Source organism: Oncorhynchus keta, unplaced genomic scaffold (genome assembly GCF_023373465.1).
Source record: "Oncorhynchus keta strain PuntledgeMale-10-30-2019 unplaced genomic scaffold, Oket_V2 Un_contig_16364_pilon_pilon, whole genome shotgun sequence".
Lineage (NCBI taxonomy): Eukaryota > Metazoa > Chordata > Actinopteri > Salmoniformes > Salmonidae > Oncorhynchus > Oncorhynchus keta.
In genome coordinates this window covers 1-22500 of record NW_026279865.1, presented here as the reverse complement: position 1 = coordinate 22500, position 22500 = coordinate 1, and the positions used below count along the sequence as shown (strand labels likewise).

At 46.1% G+C, this 22500-nt stretch overlaps 1 protein-coding gene across 1 annotated transcript; it reads left to right on the top strand.

Annotated features, from left to right (window-relative positions):
• Positions 1 to 1128: 1128 nt before the first annotated feature.
• Positions 1129 to 19270, top strand: LOC127919330 (zinc metalloproteinase/disintegrin-like; the record flags this gene model as incomplete). The annotated part of the gene is made up of 3 exons (XM_052502840.1): positions 1129 to 1246; positions 16651 to 16727; positions 19066 to 19270. Coding segments are annotated over exons 2-3 (261 nt in total), but the record flags the coding sequence as incomplete, so codon positions are not given.
• Between the last annotated feature and the right edge of the window lie 3230 nt (positions 19271 to 22500).

Below are 22500 nucleotides of genomic sequence, written 5' to 3'. Positions count from 1 at the left end.
ATTCGATTGGACTTTTCTGCTCTTTCCAGCCTGGCTTTGATCCGGGGGATCACTGCCAGTTCTGTGGTTTGTTTTGTGGGTTATGAAAGCAGGGTCCAGGAAACATCATGTTCCTGACAAGGGCCAGACTCCAGGATCTACCCGAACAGTCCTAGCAGTGAGGTCAGGAAGACTCTCAAGCTGTCTGTGATGGGTGTTCCTCATCTGGCTGTCCTGAGGTCACACACACACACACACACGGGCACGCACACACACAAACACACACACACACGCGCACACAAACACACAGACACACAAGCACACACACACACACGCACACACACACCCACACACACACACACACACACACACACACACACACACACACACCACGCTGTAATAATCAACTCATCAGGGTTCCCAGTGTTTGTGTGAGCTCATAGTAGTTCCAGGATCTACCCCTGCTGCTGGTCCCTCCCTCTCTCTCTCTCCCCTTCCAGCCCTCTCCTCCCTCCCAGCCCTCTCTCCCCTCTCCCAGCCCTCTCCTCCCTCTCAGCTCTGTCCTCCCTCTCAGCCCTCTCCTCCTTCTCAGCCCTCTCTCCTCTCTCCCCCTCCCCTCCCCTCCTCTCTCACCCTTCCAGCCCTCTCTCCTCCCTCTCAGCCCCTCCCATCCCTCTCTTTCCCCTCCCATCCCTCTCTCCCTCCTCCCATCCCTCTCACCTCCCTCCCATCCCAGCCCTCTCTCCTCTCTCTCTCCCAACCCTCTCTCCTCCCTCCCATCCCTCTCTCCTCCCTCCCTCCCTCCCTCCCATCCTCTCTCCTCTCTCCCCCCCCATCCCTCTCTCCTCCGCTCCCAGGCCTCCTCCCCTCCCATCCCTCTCTCCTCTCTCTCCTCCCCTCCCATCCCTCTCTCCCCTCCCATCCCTCTCTCCTCCTCCCATCCCTCTCTCCTCCTCCCATCCCAGCCCTCCCTCCCTCTCTCCCCTCCCAACCCTCTCTCCTCCCTCCCTCCCTCTCCCATCCCTCTCTCCTCCGCTCCCAGGCCTCTCTCCCCTCCCATCCCTCTCTCCTCCGCTCCCAGGCCTCTCTCTCCTCCCAGCCCTCTCTCTAAATGTGTCCCTCACGATGAGCTGTGCTCTTTGAGATTCCCTTCTCTTAACTCTTGCTCTTTTTGTGTCTTATTTCTAGTGGTCTGTTTGCCAGTCACTACACAGAAACACACTACCTGGAAGACGGCAGCGCGGTCACCGGCTCTCACAACCTCACGGTACGGTATTAAGTCTAATGGAGTCTCACAACCTCACAGTACGGTATTAAGTCTAATGGAGTCTCACAACCTCACGGTACGGTATTAAGTCTAATGGAGTCTCACAACCTCACAGTACGGTATTAAGTCTAATGGAGTCTCACAACATCACAGTACGGTATTAAGTCTAATGGAGTCTCACAACATCACAGTACGGTATTAAGTCTAATGGAGTCTCACAACATCACAGTACGGTATTAAGTCTAATGGAGTCTCACAACATCACGGTACGGTGTTAAGTCTAATGGAGTCTCACAACCTCATGGTACGGTATTAAGTCTAATGGAGTCTCACAACATCACAGTACGGTATTAAGTCTAATGGAGTCTCACAACATCACAGTACGGTATTAAGTCTAATGGAGTCTCACAACATCACAGTACGGTATTAAGTCTAATGGAGTCTCACAACATCACGGTACGGTGTTAAGTCTAATGGAGTCTCACAACCTCATGGTACGGTATTAAGTCTAATGGAGTCTCACAACATCACAGTACGGTATTAAGTCTAATGGAGTCTCACAACATCACAGTACAGTATTAAGTCTAATGGAGTCTCACAACCTCAAAGTATAGTATTAAGTCTAATGGAGTCTCACAACCTCACAGTACAGTATTAAGTCTAATGGAGTCTCACAACCTCACAGTACAGTATTAAGTCTAATGGAGTCTCACAACCTCACGTTAGGTAAGTCTAAATGATATTAATATAATAATAATAATATATGCCATTTAGCTTTTATCCAAAGCGACTTACAGTCATGTGTGCATACAACGTATGGGTGGTCCCGGGAATCAGAAACCCACTACCCTGGCGTTACAAGCGCCAAACCAACTGTGCTCCAGAAGACGATAAGTCTAATGGAGGCTCACAACCTCAAGTACAGTATTAAGTCTAATGGAGTCTCACAACCTCTCGGTATGATATTAAGTCTAATGGAGTCTCACAACCTCACAGTACGGTATTAAGTCTAATGGAGTCTCACAACCTTTCGGTATGATATTAAGTCTAATGGAGTCTCACAACATCACAGTACAGTATTAAGTCTAATGGAGGCTCACAACCTCACAGTACAGTATTAAGTCTAATGGAGTCTCACAATTTGGAGGTAAGTCAAATCAAATCAAATCAATTTATAAAGCCCTTCTTACATCAGCTGTTGTCACAAAGTGCTGTACAGAAACCCAGCCTAAAACCCCAAACCAGCAAGCAATGCAGGCGTAGAAGCGCGGTGGCTATTAAAAACTCCCTATAAAGGCCAGAACCTAGGAAGAAACCAAGAGAGGAACCATGCTATGAGGGTTAAGACATCTCTATGTCCTAGATTGATAGAACCACTTGGCAACAATGCATACTTCATACCTATTACCATACAATAACAAGGCCTACTTCATACCTATTACCATACAATAACAAGGCATACTTCATACCTATTACCAAACAATAACAAGGCATACTTCATACCTATTACCATACAATAACAAGGCATACTTCATACCTATTACCATACAAGGCATACTTCATACCTATTACCATACAATAACAATGCATACTTCATACCTATTACCATACAATAACAAGGCATACTTCATACCTATTACCATACAATAACAAGGCATACTTCATTCCTATTACCATACAATAACAAGGCATACTTCATACCTATTACCATACAATAACAAGGCATACTTCATACCTATTACCATACAATAACAAGGCATACTTCATACCTATTACCATACAATAACAAGGCATACTTCATACCTATTACCATACAATAACAAGGCATACTTAATTCCTATTACCATACAATAACAAGGCATACTTCATACCTATTACCATACAATAACAAGGCATACTTCATACCTATTACCATACAATAACAAGGCATACTTCATACCTATTACCATACAATAACAAGGCATACTTCATACCTATTACCATACAATAACAAGGCATACTTCATACCTATTACCATACAATAACAAGGCATACTTCATACCTATTACCATACTAGGCATACTTCATACCTATTACCATACAATAACAAGGCATACTTCATACCTATTACCATACAATAACAAGGCATACTTCATTCCTATTACCATACAATAACAAGGCATACTTCATTCCTATTACCATACAATAACACGGCATACTTCATACCTATTACCATACAATAACAAGGCATACTTCATACCTATTACCATACAATAACAAGGCATACTTCATACCTATTACCATACAATAACAAGGCCTACTTCATACATATTACCATACAATAACAAGGCATACTTCATTCATATTACCATACAATAACAAGGCATACTTCATTCCTATTACCATACAATAACAAGGCATACTTCATTCCTATTACCGTACAATAACAAGGCATACTTCATTCCTATTACCATACAATAACAAGGCATACTTCATACCTATTACCATACAATAACAAGGCATACTTCATACCTATTACCATACAAGGCATACTTCATACCTATTACCATACAATAACAAGGCATACTTCATGCCTATTACCATACAATAACAAGGCATACTTCATGCCTATTACCATACAAGGCATACTTCATACGTATTACCATACAATAACAAGGCATACTTCATGCCTATTACCATACAATAACAAGGCATACTTCATGCCTATTACCATACAATAACAAGGCATACTTCATACCTATTACCATACAAGGCATACTTCATACCTATTACCATACAATAACAAGGCATACTTCATACCTATTACCATACAATAACAAGGCATACTTCATACCTATTACCATACAATAACAAGGCATACTTCATACCTATTACCATACAAGGCATACTTCATACCTATTACCATACAATAACAAGGCATACTTCATACCTATTACCATACAATAACAAGGCATACTTCATACCTATTACCATACAATAACAAGGCATACTTCATTCATATTACCATACAATAACAAGGCATACGTCATACCTATTACCATACAATAACAAGGCATACTTCATACCTATTACCATACAATAACAAGGCATACTTCATACCTATTACCATACAAGGCATACTTCATACCTATTACCATACAATAACAAGGCATACTTCATACCTATTACCATACAATAACAAGGCATACTTCATACCTATTACCATACAATAACAAGGCATACTTCATGCCTATTACCATACAATAACAATGCATTCTTCATGCCTATTACCATACAATAACAAGGCATACTTCATACCTATTACCATACAAGGCATACGTCATGCCTATTACCATACAAAAACAAGGCATACTTCATTCCTATTACCATACAATAACAAGGCATACTTCATACCTATTACCATACAATGACAAGGCATACTTCATTCCTATTACCATACAATAACAAGGCATACTTCATTCCTATTACCGTACAATAACAAGGCATACTTCATTCCTATTACCATACAATAACAAGGCATACTTCATACCTATTACCATACAATAACAAGGCATACTTCATACCTATTACCATACAATAACAAGGCATACTTCATACCTATTACCATACAATAACAAGGCATACTTCATTCCTATTACCATACAATAACAAGGCATACTTCATACCTATTACCATACAATAACAAGGCATACTTCATACCTATTACCATACAATAACCAGGCATACTTCATACCTATTACCATACAATAACAAGGCATACTTCATTCCTATTACCATACAATAACAAGGCATACTTCATTCCTATTACCTTACAATAACAAGGCATACTTCATTCATATTACCTTACAATAACAAGGCATACTTCATACCTATTACCATACAATAACAAGGCATACTTCATACCTATTACATACAATAACAAGGCATACTTCATGCCTATTACCATACAATAACAAGGCATACTTCATACCTATTACCGTACAATAACAAGGCATACTTCATACCTATTACCATACAATAACAAGGCATACTTCATTCCTATTACCATACAATAACAAGGCATACTTCATACCTATTACCATACAATAACAAGGCATACTTCATACCTATTACCATACAATAACAAGGCATACTTCATACCTATTACTGTACAATAACAAGGCATACTTCATACCTATTACCATACAATAACAAGGCATACTTCATACATATTACCATACAATAACAAGGCATACTTCATACCTATTACCATACAATAACAAGGCATACTTCATTCCTATTACCATACAAGGCATACTTCATACCTATTACCATACAATAACAAGGCATACTTCATACCTATTACCATACAATAACAAGGCATACTTCATACCTATTACCATACAATAACAAGGCATACTTCATTCCTATTACCATACAATAACAAGGCATACTTCATTCCTATTACCATACAATAACAAGGCATACTTCATACCTATTACCATACAATAACAAGGCATACTTCATACCTATTACCATACAATAACAAGGCATACTTCATACCTATTACCATACAATAACAAGGCATACTTCATACCTTACAATAACAAGGCATACTTCATTCCTATTACCGTACAATAACAAGGCATACTTCATACCTATTACCATACAATAACAAGGCATACTTCATACCTATTACCATACAATAACAAGGCATACTTCATTCCTATTACCATACAAGGCATACTTCATACCTATTACCATACAATAACAAGGCCTACTTCATACCTATTACCATACAATAACAAGGCATACTTCATTCCTATTACCATACAATAACAAGGCATACTTCATTCCTATTACCGTACAATAACAAGGCCTACTTCATACCTATTACCATACAATAACAAGGCATACTTCATACCTATTACCATACAATAACAAGGCATACTTCATACCTATTACCATACAATAACAAGGCATACTTCATTCCTATTACCATACAATAACAAGGCATACTTCATACCTATTACCATACAATAACAAGGCATACTTCATACCTATTACCATACAATAACAAGGCATACTTCATTCCTATTACCATACAATAACAAGGCCTACTTCATACCTATTACCATACAATAACAATGCATACTTCATTCCTATTACCATACAATAACAAGGCATACTTCATTCCTATTACCATACAATAACAAGGCATACTTCATTCCTATTACCATACAATAACAAGGCATACTTCATTCCTATTACCATACAATAACAAGGCATACTTCATACCTATTACCATACAATAACAAGGCATACTTCATTCCTATTACCATGCTGTTGTTCTTCCCTCTCTCTATGGAGCTCAGAGACCTCTTGTTGAACCCCTGAACCTGTCAGGATGAGGGGTTGTCGTCCCTCCGTTTAGAGGAAAAACGGACTGAAGGAAATGTTGACGCTCCTGTAATATCAGTTCAGTCTAGTACCCACAGTTCAGTCTGTCTGCTGAAGCTGCTGTGGTGGGACAGTGGAGAGGAGAGGTGTATTGTGGGTAGTGGCTAGTACCCACAGTTCAGTCTGTCTGCTGAAGCTGCTGTGGTGGGACAGTGGAGAGGAGAGGTGTATTGTGGGTAGTGGCTAGTACCCACAGTTCAGTCTGTCTGCTGAAGCTGCTGTGGTGGGACAGTGGAGAGGAGAGGTGTATTGTGGGTAGTGGCTAGCTGCTGAAGCTGCTGTGGTGGGACAGTGGAGAGGAGAGGTATATTGTGGGTAGTGGATAGCTGCTGAAGCTGCTGTGGTGGGACAGTGGAGAGGAGAGGTGTATTGTGGGTAGTGGCTAGCTGCTGAAGCTGCAGTGGTGGAACAGTGGAGAGGAGAGTTGTATTGTGGGTAGTGGCTAGTGGAAGCTGCTGTGGTGGGACAGTGGAGAGGAGAGTTGTATTGTGGGTAGTGGCACCCAGTTCAGTCTGTCTGCTGAAGCTGCTATGGTGGGGTGGGACAGTGGAGAGGAGAGGTGTATTGTGGGTAGTGGCAGTTCATTCTGTCAAAGAAGATGTGGTCTGCTTGCTTGGTCTTTTTGTGTCCAGTCCATTGTTCCCTAATACGTTTCCCAAAGTGAAGAAGTTACTGTAAATATACAAGACGAAACACCGTGAAAGGAGGAATTTAACCACGGACTTGATACATGGCAAACGGTTAAACCTTATAATAATAATAATAATAATAATAATAATAATAATAATAATATATGCCATTTAGCAGACGCTTTTATCCAAAGCGACTTACAGTCATGTGTGCATACATTCTACGAATGGGTGGTCCCGGGAAACGAACCCACTACCCTGGCGTTACAAGCGCCATGCTCTACCAACTGAGCTACAGAAGGACCTTACGGAACATTCATGAAAATGCGAACATCTCGCTTCTGTCATGCAGTACGTGTTCAACCCACACATTGACCTGGACAATTTGTTCCACACAGAGCATCATGTTTCAGTTGATCCTGCTGTGGACCGGGTCAGACTAATCCATAACGAAAGCTCCTCCCCTCAGCAGTGGACATAACGAAAGCTCCTACCCCTCTCAGCAGGGGACATAACGAAAGCTCCTCCCCTCAGCAGGGGACATAATGAAAGCTCCCCCCCCCCTCAACTGGTGACATAACGAAAGCCCCCTCAGCAGGAGACATAACGAAATCTCCTCCCCCCCACAGCAGGGGACATAACGAAAGCTCCTCCCCCCTCAGCAGGGGACATCTCGACCCACATCACCTCACCAGTCCCTGCTATTCCCCCAGTCCCCCTAGTGACTGGGTCCCCTAGTGACACGATCCCCTAGTGACTGGATCCCCTAGTGACCGGATCCCCTAGTGACTGGATCCCCTAGTGACAGGATCCCCTAGTGACTGGATCCCCTAGTGACCGGATCCCCTAGTGACTGGATCCCCTAGTGACAGGATCCCCTAGTGACTCAAACCCCTCGTGACCGGATCCCCTCGTGACTGGGTCCCCTAGTGACTGAGTACCCTAGTACCTGGATCCCCTAGTGACCGGATCCCCTAGTGACCGGATACCCTGGTGACTGGGTCTCTTCATGGGAGTGTCAGACTGGAGGGTTCTACAGTCCCCTAGTGACTGGGTCTCTTCATGGGAGTGTCAGACTGGAGGGTTCTACAGTCCCCTAGTGACTGGGTCTCTTCATGGGAGTGTCAGACTGGAGGGTTCTACAGTCCCCTAGTGACTGGGTCTCTTCATGGGAGTGTCAGACTGGAGGGTTCTACAGTCCCCTAGTGACTGGGTCTCTTCATGGGAGTGTCAGACTGGAGGGTTCTACAGTCCCCTAGTGACTGGGTCTCTTCATGGGAGTGTCAGACTGGAGGGTTCTACAGTCCTCTAGTGACTGGGTCTCTTCATGGGAGTGTGGGACTCAGACTGGAGGGTTCTACAGTCCCCTGGTGACTGGGTCTCTTCATGGGAGTGTCAGACTGGAGGGTTCTACAGTCCCCTAGTGACTGGGTCTCTTCATGGGAGTGTCAGACTGGAGGGTTCTACAGTCCCCTAGTGACTGGGTCTCTTCATGGGAGTGTCAGACTGGAGGGTTCTACAGTCCCCTGGTGACTGGGTCTCTTCATGGGAGTGTCAGACTGGAGGGTTCTACAGTCCCCTAGTGACTGGGTCTCTTCATGGGAGTGTCAGACTGGAGGGTTCTACAGTCCCCTAGTGACTGGGTCTCTTCATGGGAGTGTCAGACTGGAGGGTTCTACAGTCCTCTAGTGACTGGGTCTCTTCATGGGAGTGTCAGACTGGAGGGTTCTACAGTCCTCTAGTGACTGGGTCTCTTCATGGGAGTGTCAGACTGGAGGGTTCTACAGTCCCCTAGTGACTGGGTCTCTTCATGGGAGTGTCAGACTGGAGGGTTCTACAGTCCTCTAGTGACTGGGTCTCTTCATGGGAGTGTCAGACTGGAGGGTTCTACAGTCCCCTAGTGACTGGGTCCCTTCATGGGAGTGTCAGACTGGAGGGTTCTACAGTCCCCTAGTGACTGGGTCTCTTCATGGGAGTGTCAGACTGGAGGGTTCTACAGTCCTCTAGTGACTGGGTCTCTTCATGGGAGTGTCAGACTGGAGGGTTCTACAGTCCCCTAGTGACTGGGTCTCTTCATGGGAGTGTCAGACTGGAGGGTTCTACAGTCCCCTAGTGACTGGGTCTCTTCATGGGAGTGTGGGACTCAGACTGGAGGGTTCTACAGTCCCCTAGTGACTGGGTCCCTTCATGGGAGTGTCAGACTGGAGGGTTCTACAGTCCCCTAGTGACTGGGTCCCTTCATGGGAGTGTCAGACTGGAGGGTTCTACAGTCCCCTAGTGACTGGGTCTCTTCATGGGAGTGTGGGACTCAGACTGGAGGGTTCTACAGTCCCCTAGTGACTGGGTCTCTTCATGGGAGTGTCAGACTGGAGGGTTCTACAGTCCCCTAGTGACTGGGTCTCTTCATGGGAGTGTCAGACTGGAGGGTTCTACAGTCCCCTAGTGACTGGGTCTCTTCATGGGAGTGTGGGACTCAGACTGGAGGGTTCTACAGTCCCCTAGTGACTGGGTCTCTTCATGGGAGTGTCAGACTGGAGGGTTCTACAGTCCCCTAGTGACTGGGTCCCTTCATGGGAGTGTGGGACTCAGACTGGAGGGTTCTACAGTCCCCTAGTGACTGGGTCTCTTCATGGGAGTGTCAGACTGGAGGGTTCTACAGTCCCCTAGTGACTGGGTCTCTTCATGGGAGTGTCAGACTGGAGGGTTCTACAGTCCCCTAGTGACTGGGTCCCTTCATGGGAGTGTCAGACTGGAGGGTTCTACAGTCCCCTAGTGACTGGGTCCCTTCATGGGAGTGTCAGACTGGAGGGTTCTACAGTCCCCTAGTGACTGGGTCCCTTCATGGGAGTGTGGGACTCAGACTGGAGGGTTCTACAGTCCCCTAGTGACTGGGTCCCTTCATGGGAGTGTCAGACTGGAGGGTTCTACAGTCCCCTAGTGACTGGGTCCCTTCATGGGAGTGTCAGACTGGAGGGTTCTACAGTCCTCTAGTGACTGGGTCTCTTCATGGGAGTGTCAGACTGGATGGTTCTACAGTCCCCTAGTGACTGGGTCCCTTCATGGGAGTGTCAGACTGGAGGGTTCTACAGTCCCCTAGTGACTGGGTCCCTTCATGGGAGTGTCAGACTGGAGGGTTCTACAGTCCCCTAGTGACTGGGTCCCTTCATGGGAGTGTCAGACTGGAGGGTTCTACAGTCCCCTAGTGACTGGGTCTCTTCATGGGAGTGTGGGACTCAGACTGGAGGGTTCTACAGTCCCCTAGTGACTGGGTCTCTTCATGGGAGTGTCAGACTGGAGGGTTCTACAGTCCCCTAGTGACTGGGTCCCTTCATGGGAGTGTCAGACTGGAGGGTTCTACAGTCCCCTAGTGACTGGGTCTCTTCATGGGAGTGTGGGACTCAGACTGGAGGGTTCTACAGTCCCCTAGTGACTGGGTCTCTTCATGGGAGTGTCAGACTGGAGGGTTCTACAGTCCCCTAGTGACTGGGTCCCTTCATGGGAGTGTCAGACTGGAGGGTTCTACAGTCCCCTAGTGACTGGGTCTCTTCATGGGAGTGTCAGACTGGATGGTTCTACAGTCCCCTAGTGACTGGGTCTCTTCATGGGAGTGTCAGACTGGATGGTTCTACAGTCCCCTAGTGACTGGATCCCTTCATGGGAGTGTCAGACTGGAGGGTTCTACAGTCCCCTAGTGACTGGGTCTCTTCATGGGAGTGTGGGACTCAGACTGGAGGGTTCTACAGTCCCCTAGTGACTGGGTCTCTTCATGGGAGTGTGGGACTCAGACTGGAGGGTTCTACAGTCCCCTAGTAACTGGGTCCCTTCATGGGAGTGTGGGACTCAGACTGGAGGGTTCTACAGTCCCCTAGTGACTGGGTCCCTTCATGGGAGTGTCAGACTGGAGGGTTCTACAGTCCCCTAGTGACTGGGTCTCTTCATGGGAGTGTCAGACTGGAGGGTTCTACAGTCCCCTAGTGACTGGGTCCCTTCATGGGAGTGTGGGACTCAGACTGGAGGGTTCTACAGTCCCCTGGTGACTGGGTCCCCTAGTGACTGGGTCTCTTCATGGGAGTGTCAGACTGGAGGGTTCTACAGTCCCCTAGTGACTGGGTCTCTTCATGGGAGTGTGGGACTCAGACTGGAGGGTTCTACAGTCCCCTGGTGACTGGGTCTCTTCATGGGAGTGTCAGACTGGAGGGTTCTACAGTCCCCTAGTGACTGGGTCTCTTCATGGGAGTGTGGGACTCAGACTGGAGGGTTCTACAGTCCCCTAGTGACTGGGTCCCTTCATGGGAGTGTGGGACTTGAGGGTTCTACAGTCCCCTAGTGACTGAGTCCCTTCATGGGAGTGTGGGACTCAGACTGGATTGGCCCAGTCTTCCAGTCTTCCATCAGTCTCAGACGGACTGATCCATTGGTAATTTATTGGCCTGTCTGGAGGGAGTTAGGGGAGGGAGGAATCTGAGCCCTTTCATTCCCCCATTTCATGTATCAGTATTTTATGCCAGCTTAGCGTCTGTCAGAGGCAAGGTATTAGACAGAGGGAGGGAGTGGTGAGTGAGGGAGGGAGGGAGTGATGAGTGAGGGAGGGAGAGAGGGAGTGATGAGTGATAGCCTCTTCACTTCTCCGTCCTTCCTCTTTCATTTGTCTGTTTTATAGCTCTCTGTAATGGAAGACTTTCCAGGCATTGTTCCTCACTCAGAGGACGTACCAGACACAGGAAGGGAGAGCCTCGTCCTTCATGACAGATTGTTAAAATACAAGAGCTCAAAACGTATTGTATCCATACAAAAAGTCTAAGAATAAACACATGGTAATTATGAACAAAATACAGGTTTGATAGATTGTACATTCACAGAGGTGTACAACATTCACAGAGGTGTTCAACAGGGAAGTCCGATCTCCCCAGTTTGATACATTCACAGAGGTGTTCAACAGGGAAGTCCAATCTCCCCAGTTTGATACATTCACAGAGGTGTTCAACAGGGAAGTCCAATCTCCCCAGTTTGATACATTCACAGAGGTGTTCAACAGGGAAGTCCAATCTCCCCAGTTTGATACATTCACAGAGGTGTACAACAGGGAAGTCCGATCTCCCCAGTTTGATACATTCACAGAGGTGTTCAACAGGGAAGTCCAATCTCCCCAGTTTGATACATTCACAGAGATGTTCAACAGGGAAGTCCGATCTCCCCAGTTTGATACATTCACAGAGGTGTTCAACAGGGAAGTCCAATCTCCCCAGTTTGATACATTCACAGAGGTGTTCAACAGGGAAGTCCAATCTCCCCAGTTTGATACATTCACAGAGGTGTACAACAGGGAAGTCCGATCTCCCCAGTTTGATACATTCACAGAGGTGTTCAACAGGGAAGTCCAATCTCCCCAGTTTGATACATTCACAGAGATGTTCAACAGGGATGTCCGATCTCCCCAGTTTGATACATTCACAGAGGTGTTCAACAGGGAAGTTCAATCTCCCCAGTTTGATACATTCACAGAGGTGTTCAACAGGGAAGTCCAATCTCCCCAGTTTGATACATTCACAGAGGTGTTCAAGAGGGAAGTCCAATCTCCCCAGTTTGATACATTCACAGAGGTGTTCAACAGGGAAGTCCAATCTCCCCAGTTTGATACATTCACAGAGATGTTCAACAGGGAAGTCCGATCTCCCCAGTTTGATACATTCACAGAGGTGTTCAACAGGGAAGTCCAATCTCCCCAGTTTGATACATTCACAGAGGTGTTCAACAGGGAAGTCCGATCTCCCCAGTTTGATACATTCACAGAAGTGTTCAACAGGAAGTCTCCCCACAGAGGTGTTCAACAGGGAAGTTTGATACATTCACAGAGGTGTTCAACAGGGAAGTCCAATCTCCCCAGTTTGATACATTCACAGAGGTGTTCAACAGGGAAGTCCAATCTCCCCAGTTTGATACATTCACAGAGGTGTTCAACAGGGAAGTCCAATCTCCCCAGTTTGATACATTCACAGAGGTGTTCAACAGGGAAGTCCAATCTCCCCAGTTTGATACATTCACAGAGGTGTTCAACAGGGAAGTCCAATCTCCCCAGTTTGATACATTCACAGAGGTGTTCAACAGGGAAGTCCAATCTCCCCAGTTTGATACATTCACAGAGGTGTTCAACAGGGAAGTCCAATCTCCCCAGTTTGATACATTCACAGAGATGTTCAACAGGGAAGTCCGATCTCCCCAGTTTGATACATTCACAGAGGTGTTCAACAGGGAAGTCCAATCTCCCCAGTTTGATACATTCACAGAGATGTTCAACAGGGAAGTCCGATCTCCCCAGTTTGATACATTCACAGAGGTGTTCAACAGGGAAGTCCAATCTCCCCAGTTTGATACATTCACAGAGGTGTTCAACAGGGAAGTCCAATCTCCCCAGTTTGATACATTCACAGAGGTGTACAACAGGGAAGTCCGATCTCCCCAGTTTGATACATTCACAGAGGTGTTCAACAGGGAAGTCCAATCTCCCCAGTTTGATACATTCACAGAGATGTTCAACAGGGATGTCCGATCTCCCCAGTTTGATACATTCACAGAGGTGTTCAACAGGGAAGTTCAATCTCCCCAGTTTGATACATTCACAGAGGTGTTCAACAGGGAAGTCCAATCTCCCCAGTTTGATACATTCACAGAGGTGTTCAACAGGGAAGTCCAATCTCCCCAGTTTGATACATTCACAGAGGTGTTCAACAGGGAAGTCCAATCTCCCCAGTTTGATACATTCACAGAGATGTTCAACAGGGAAGTCCGATCTCCCCAGTTTGATACATTCACAGAGGTGTTCAACAGGGAAGTCCAATCTCCCCAGTTTGATACATTCACAGAGGTGTTCAACAGGGAAGTCCGATCTCCCCAGTTTGATACATTCACAGAAGTGTTCAACAGGGAAGTCCAATCTCCCCAGTTTGATACATTCACAGAGGTGTTCAACAGGGAAGTCCAATCTCCCCAGTTTGATACATTCACAGAGGTGTTCAACAGGGAAGTCCAATCTCCCCAGTTTGATACATTCACAGAGGTGTTCAACAGGGAAGTCCAATCTCCCCAGTTTGATACATTCACAGAGGTGTTCAACAGGGAAGTCCAATCTCCCCAGTTTGATACATTCACAGAGGTGTACAACAGGGAAGTCCAATCTCCCCAGTTTGATACATTCACAACAGGCCACCAGAGTAGAAGCTTTGGAGAGAGGAAGGACTAAGACACGCCTTCTAGAACAACCTAGAAGGTAGAGTAGAAGCTTTGTAGAGAGGACTAAGGCCTGGTCTTCTGGAACATCGTAGAAGGTAGAGTAGAAGCTTTGTAGAGAGGACTAAGGCCTGGTCTTCTGGAACATCGTAGAAGGTAGAGTAGAAGCTTTGTAGAGAGGACTAAGGCCTGGTCTTCTGGAACATCGTAGAAGGTAGAGTAGAAGCTTTGTAGAGAGGACTAAGGCCTGGTCTTCTGGAACATCGTAGAAGGTAGAGTAGAAGCTTTGGAGAGAGGACTAAGGCCTGGTCTTCTGGAACATCCTAGAAGGTAGAGTAGAAGCTTTGGAGAGAGGACTAAGGCCTGGTCTTCTGGAACATCCTAGAAGGTAGAGTAGAAGCTTTGTAGAGAGGACTAAGGTCTGGTCTTCTGGAACATCATAGAAGGTAGAGTAGAAGCTTTGGAGAGAGGACTAAGGTCTGGTCTTCTGGAACATCCTAGAAAGCAGAGTAGAAGCTTTGTAGAGAGGACTAAGGTCTGGTCTTCTAGAACATCCTAGAAAGCAGAGTAGAAGCTTTGTAGAGAGGACTAAGGTCTGGCCTTCTGGAACATCGTAGAAGGTAGAGTAGAAGCTTTGTAGAGAGGACTAAGGCCTGGTCTTCTGGAACATCGTAGAAGGTAGAGTAGAAGCTTTGTAGAGAGGACTAAGATCTGGTCTTCTGGAACATCGTAGAAGGTAGAGTAGAAGCTTTGTAGAGAGGACTAAGGTCTGGCCTTCTGGAACTTCCCAGTTCCACGGTAAAGGACCAATAGTTACATGACGGTTCTCTCTGAGAAAACGGATCCGACGCTGAACATGTGGAATCAGCAGCAGGTGAACAACAACCACCTTGGAAAAGAGTAAAGACGAATCCTGGAATGTACACAGGTCTATATTTGGAGAAGGGAGAGGTGGAGAAACCACATGTCCATGTTTTACTGTGCAGCAGTGAAGTAGTCAGGGAGGAAGTGCCTGGGTCTGGACCATAGGTACCACAGGAGATGGCCTGGGTCTGGACCATAGGTACCACAGGAGATGGCCTGGGTCTGGACCATAGGTACCACAGGAGATGGCCTGGCTCTGGACCATAGATGGCCTGGGTCTGGACAATAGGTACCACAGGAGAGGGCCTGGGTCTGGACCATAGGTACCACAGGAGATGGCCTGGGTCTGGACCATAGGTACCACAGGAGATGGCCTGGGTCTGGACCATAGGTACCACAGGAGATGGCCTGGGTCTGGACCATAGGTACCACAGGAGATGGCCTGGGTCTGGACCATAGGTACCACAGGAGATGGCCTGGGTCTGGACCATAGGTACCACAGGAGATGGCCTGGGTCTGGACCATAGGTACCACAGGAGATGGCCTGGGTCTGGACCATAGGTACCACAGGAGATGGCCTGAGTCTGGACCATAGGTACCACAGGAGATGGCCTGGCTCTGGACCATAGATGGCCTGGGTCTGGACAATAGGTACCACAGGCGATGGCCTGGGTCTGGACCATAGGTACCACAGGAGATGGCCTGGGTCTGGACAATAGGTACCACAGGAGATGGCCTGGGTCTGGACCATAGGTACCACAGGAGATGGCCTGGGTCTGGACCATAGGTACCACAGGAGATGGCCTGGGTCTGGACCATAGGTACCACAGGAGATGGCCTGGGTCTGGACCATAGGTACCACAGGAGATGGCCTGGGTCTGGACCATAGGTACCACAGGAGATGGCCTGGGTCTGGACCATAGGTACCACAGGAGATGGCCTGGGTCTGGACCATAGGTACCACAGGAGATGGCCTGGGTCTGGACCATAGATACCACAGGAGATGGCCTGGGTCTGGACAATAGGTACCACAGGAGATGGCCTGGGTCTGGACCATAGCCAGAAGCTGTATTTTCACTCCAAACCAGATACTTCCTCCACTGTCCTACCATCCTGCCCCTCCTACCTACCCTGACAGCCAGGCCTTGTCCTAACAGTATGTTAAACTCTCTGTCCTACCTCCCTGCCCCTCCTACCTACCCTGACAGTCTGGCCTTGTCCTAACAGTATGTTAAACTCTCTTCTCAGACGAACTGCTATTACCACGGAATGGTGCAGGGACACATCTATTCTGACGTCAGCCTCAGTACCTGCTCAGGTCTCAGGTGAGTGTGTGTGTGTGTGTGTGTGTGTGTGTGTGTGTGTGTGTGTGTGTGTGTGTGTGTGTGTGTGTGTGTGTGTGTGTGTGTGTGTGTGTGTGTGTGTGTGTGTGTGTGTGTGTGTGTGTGTGTGTGTGTGTGTGTGTGTGTGTGTGTGTGTGTGTGTCAGTGGGCCTCCTGTATGTATTGTCATGTCATTACCCCATGGTCTAATGAACCTCAAAGCTCCAGTGTCCGACTAGCCAAGCAGTTAGATTAGCCTGAAGCAACGGGCATTCTCATCATCAATGTTGTTGTTCTCTGTTTCTCTCTGAAACTAAAGATTAACAGAGTTACCATATAAACACACCTTACACGAAACCCAAACCGGCTGCGTGCGTGCGCCATCGTGCGCCATCGTGCGCCATCATGCATAAATATATTTTGTCCCCGAGACGAGATCACGACACGCAGGTTAAAATATCAAAACAAACTCTGAACCAATTACATTAATTTGGGGACAGGTCGAAAAACAGTAAACATTTAACGTTATGGCAATTTAGCTAGGTTGCACTTGCTAGCTAATTTGTCTTATTTAGCTAGCTTGCACTTGCTAGCTAATTTGTCTTATTTAGCTAGCTTGCACTTGCTAGCTAATTTGTCTTATTTAGCTAGCTTGCACTTGCTAGCTAATTTGTCTTGTTTAGCTAGCTTGCACTTGCTAGCTAATTTGTCTTATTTAGCTACCTTGCTGTTGCTAGCTAATTTGTCCTGGGATACAACGTTAAACATTGAGTTGTTATTTTACCTGAAATGCACAAGGTCCTCCACTCCGCTAATTAATCAACACATAAAACGGTCAACCGAATCGTTTCTAGCCATCTCTCCTCCTTCCTTCCTTCCTCTTATTATTACCACGACAACCGGCAAAACAGTTTGTCTTTCAATCACCCACGTGGGTATAACCAATGAGGAGATGGCACGTGGGTACCTGCTTTTAATAACCAATGAGGAGATGGGAGAGGCAGGACTTGCAGCGTGATCTGCGTCAGAAATAGAAAGGACTTCTATTTTATCCCTTGGCAACGCAGACGCTCGTTGGCGCGCCAGCAGTGTGGGTACCAATAATTGAATAACATAGATTTCTAAATTTATTTTGTAACGCTGGCGCAAGCGACACAAGCGGTGTAGTCAGGGTATCAGTGATGAATGGAAATGGAAATGTATCCCTGTGTTAATTGATCCAAGACAACGATCTACAGTCAGAGTAATACAAGTCTTTAACACAGTGAAGACATGCAAAGCTGGGAAAGAGAACCGTTCAGCGTTCACACATGTCAAGTAGGAGTAACTGGCCTTGTCTGCTCATTTTTTCTGGACATCATCAAGAATGTCGTTCCCAAAACGTGCCAACAGTTGTCCTCCTCTAAGGAGTGATAGGGGTAATTGTTAAGCCCTTGAGTGCATTCCCAATTGGTACCCTATTCCCTATGTAGTGCACTACTTTTAACCCAGAGCCCCATAGAGTTCTTGTTAAGAGTAGTGCACTATATAGGGAATAGGGTGCCGTTTGTGATGCAAGACCCTGTTTTACAGGCCGCTCATTTTTCTGCCCCTCTGCAACCTGTTTCTGCATAGACAGATGCAGAGGGCTTAGTTTGACGAGTGCTATGCTGCCTGACGCGACGGCCAAGACAAATTGTTTCGGGGTTTTTAGTTGGCAGCTATAGTCTGGCTTTGGGAGCGTTTTTTAATGTTAAGTTTATGTGGTTATTAGTGTTGTCAAGAGGTTGATAAAAACTCAGAGTTTTGGCCCAGTTTCAGTGGACGAAGACGTCACTTTAAATCACCAGGGCTGTTTTTATTAGTGTGAGAAAAGTTGACGGTGAGAAATAAGAGACTCTCATCACGGACAGACGGAGAATGAGAAACCACCGGGGCGGATATTACTATATTTCTTATTAAGCCAAATGTCTGCCTCTTGATTTGTTTCCACAGTGAGACTTTATCGACGAGGTAAAAGTAGTGTTACCCACAAAGCACCTCAGTTGGGGCGGCAGCGTAGCCTAGTGGTTAGAGCGTTGGACTAGTAACCTGAAGGGTTGCAAGATCAAATCCCCGAGCTGACAAGGTACAACTCTGTCATTCTGTCCCTGAACAGGCAGTTAACCCACTGTCTTTGAAAATAAGAATTTGTTCTTAACTGACTTGCCAAGTCAAATAAAGGTTAAAATAAAAATAAGAGATCCATTGTCCAACATTCTGTATAAAAAACCCATCATGACAGACATTTAAGAAATATTCTTCTACTTCATTGATTGATGATCGATTGATCGATTCATCAATATCACTCTTGTATTCCCAGTGGCTTCATCTCACTAGAAAACAGATCCTACGTGTTGGAGCCGTCAACTGATCCCTCCAGTGGATCCCACAGGATCTACCGGTCAGAACAGCTCAACCTCACACCTGGCTCGTGTGGCCATGGCTTCAACATATCACTGGTTCATGGAGACACCCAGAACAGCCACAACCAATCAGACAGCCCCTTCGGAGCCTTCAGCACCAGGGTAAGCAGCATACATGGAATACCATACACAGGCAGCCCCAATTCTGATCTTTTGCCACTAATTGGTCTTTTGATCAATCAGATCAGAATCTTTTGCCAATATATAGGCAAAATATCAGAATTGGGCTTCTTGTGTTAACACAGCCGTAGTCTCTTATGTTAATAAGCTATGAATTCATGTTTAGCTCATGAGACTTGGGGTCAAAAACAGTGTATATGTATATACATATATCTGGAATGGGTTAGAGATCTTCTAGAATCCTCTAGGAAAACACTAACGTTGTCTTTACATCCATCTACAGATAGAGACTAGGAGGGATCCAGATCAAACCTCAGTCAGTAGAGACTAGAGGGTCTTCAGATCAAACCTCTGTCAGTAGAGACTAGGAGGTCTTCAGATCAAACCTCAGTCAGTAGAGACTAGGAGATCTTCAGATCAAACCTCAGTCAGTAGAGACTAGGAGGTCTTCAGATCAAACCTCAGTCAGTAGAGACTAGGAGGTCTTCAGATCAAACCTCAGTCAGTAGAGACTAGAGGGTCTTCAGATCAAACCTCTGTCAGTAGAGACTAGGAGGTCTTCAGATCAAACCTCAGTCAGTAGAGACTAGGAGATCTTCAGATCAAACCTCAGTCAGTAGAGACTAGGAGGTCTTCAGATCAAACCTCAGTCAGTAGAGACTAGGAGGTCTTCAGATCAAACCTCTGTCAGTAGAGACTAGGAGGGATCCAGATCCAAACTCAGTCAGTAGAGACTAGGAGGTCTTCAGATCAAACCTCAGACAGTAGAGACTAGGAGGTCTTCAGATCAAACCTCAGTCAGTAGAGACTAGGAGTTCTTCAGATCAAACCTCAGTCAGTAGAGACTAGGAGGTCTTCAGATCAAACCTCAGTCAGTAGAGACTAGGGGGTCTTCAGATCAAACCTCAGTCAGTAGAGACTAGGAGGTCTCAGATCAAACCTCAGTCAGTAGAGACTAGGAGGTCTTCAGATCAAACCTCAGTCAGTAGAGACTAGGAGGTCTTCAGATCAAACCTCAGTCAGTGGAGACTAGGAGGTCTTCAGATCAAACCTCAATCAGTAGAGACTAGGAGGTCTTCAGATCAAACCTCAGTCAGTAGAGACTAGGAGGGATCCAGATCAAACCTCAGTCAGTAGAGACTAGGAGGTCTTCAGATCAAACCTCAGTCAGTAGAGACTAGGAGGTCTTCAGATCAAACCTCAGACAGTAGACACTAGGGGGGTTTCAGATCAAACCTCAGTCAGTAGAGACTAGAAGATCTTCAGATCAAACCTCAGACAGTAGAGACTAGGAGGTCTTCAGATCAAACCTAAGTCCGTCGAGACGAGGAGGGATCCAGATCAAACCTCAGTCAGTAGAGACTAGGAGGTCTTCAGATCAAACCTCAGTCAGTAGAGACTAGGAGGTCTTCAGATCAAACCTCAGTCAGTAGAGACTAGGAGGTCTTCAGATCAAACCTCAGTCAGTAGAGACTAGGAGGTCTTCAGATCAAACCTCGGACAGTAGAGACTAGGAGGTATTCAGATCAAACCTCAGTCAGTAGAGACTAGAAGATCTTCAGATCAAACCTCAGACAGTAGAGACTAGGAGGTCTTCAGATCAAACCTAAGTCCGTCGAGACGAGGAGGTCTTCAGATCAAGCCTCAGTCAGTAGAGACTAGGAGGGATCCAGATCAAACCTCAGTCAGTAGAGACTAGGAGGTCTTCAGATCAAACCTCAGTCAGTAGAGACTAGGAGGTCTTCAGATCAAACCTCAGACAGTAGACACTAGGAGGGTTTCAGATCAAACCTCAGTCAGTAGAGACTAGGAGGTCTTCAGATCAAACCTCAGTCAGTAGAGACTAGGAGGTCTTCAGATCAAACCTCAGACAGTAGAGACTAGGAGGTCTTCAGATCAAACCCCAGTCAGTAGAGACTAGGAGGTCTTCAGATCAAACCCCAGTCAGTAGAGACTAGGAGGTCTTCAGATCAAACCTCAGTCAGTAGAGACTAGGAGGTCTTCAGATCAAACCTCAGTCAGTAGAGACTAGAATGTCTTCAGATCAAACCTCAGTCAGTAGAGACTAGGAGGTCTTCAGATCAAACCTCAGACAGTAGAGACTAGGAGGTCTTCAGATCAAACCTCAGTCAGTAGAGACTAGAATGTCTTCAGATCAAACCTCAGTCAGTAGAGACTAGGAGGTCTTCAGATCAAACCTCAGTCAGTAGAGACTAGGAGGTCTTCAGATCAAACCTCAGTCAGTAGAGACTAGAATGTCTTCAGATCAAACCTCAGTCAGTAGAGACTAGGAGGTCTTCAGATCAAACCTCAGTCAGTAGAGACTAGGAGGTCTTCAGATCAAACCTCAGTCAGTAGAGACTAGGAGGTCTTCAGATCAAACCTCAGTCAGTAGAGACTAGGAGGTCTTCAGATCAAACCTCGACAAACCTCAGTCAGTAGAGACTAGGAGGTCTTCAGATCAAACCTCAGTCAGTAGAGACTAGGAGGTCTTCAGATCAAACCTCAGACAGTAGAGACTAGGAGGTCTTCAGATCAAACCTAAGTCCGTCGAGACTAGGAGGTCTCTTCAGATCAAACCTCAGTCAGTAGAGACTAGGAGGGATCCAGATCAAACCTCAGTCAGTAGAGACTAGGAGGTCTTCAGATCAAACCTCAGTCAGTATAGACTAGGAGGTCTTCAGATCAAACCTCAGTCAGTAGAGACTAGGAGGTCTTCAGATCAAACCTCAGTCAGTAGAGACTAGGAGGTCTTCAGATCAAACCTCAGTCAGTAGAGACTAGGAGGTCTTCAGATCAAACCTCAGACAGTAGAGACTAGGAGGTCTTCAGATCAAACCTCAGTCAGTAGAGACTAGGAGGTCTTCAGATCAAACCTCAGTCAGTAGAGACTAGGAGGTCTTCAGATCAAACCTCAGTCAGTAGAGACTAGAATGTCTTCAGATCAAACCTCAGTCTCTCAGATCAAACCTCAGATAGTAGAGACTAGGAGGTCTTCAGATCAAACCTCAGTCAGTAGAGACTAGAATGTCTTCAGATCAAACCTCAGTCAGTAGAGACTAGGAGGTCTTCAGATCAAACCTCAGATCTTCAAAAACCTCAGTCATAGTAGAATGTCTTCAGATCAAACCTCAGTCAGTAGAGACTAGGAGGTCTTCAGATCAAACCTCAGTCAGTAGGAGGTCTTCAGATCAAACCTCAGTCAAGAGACT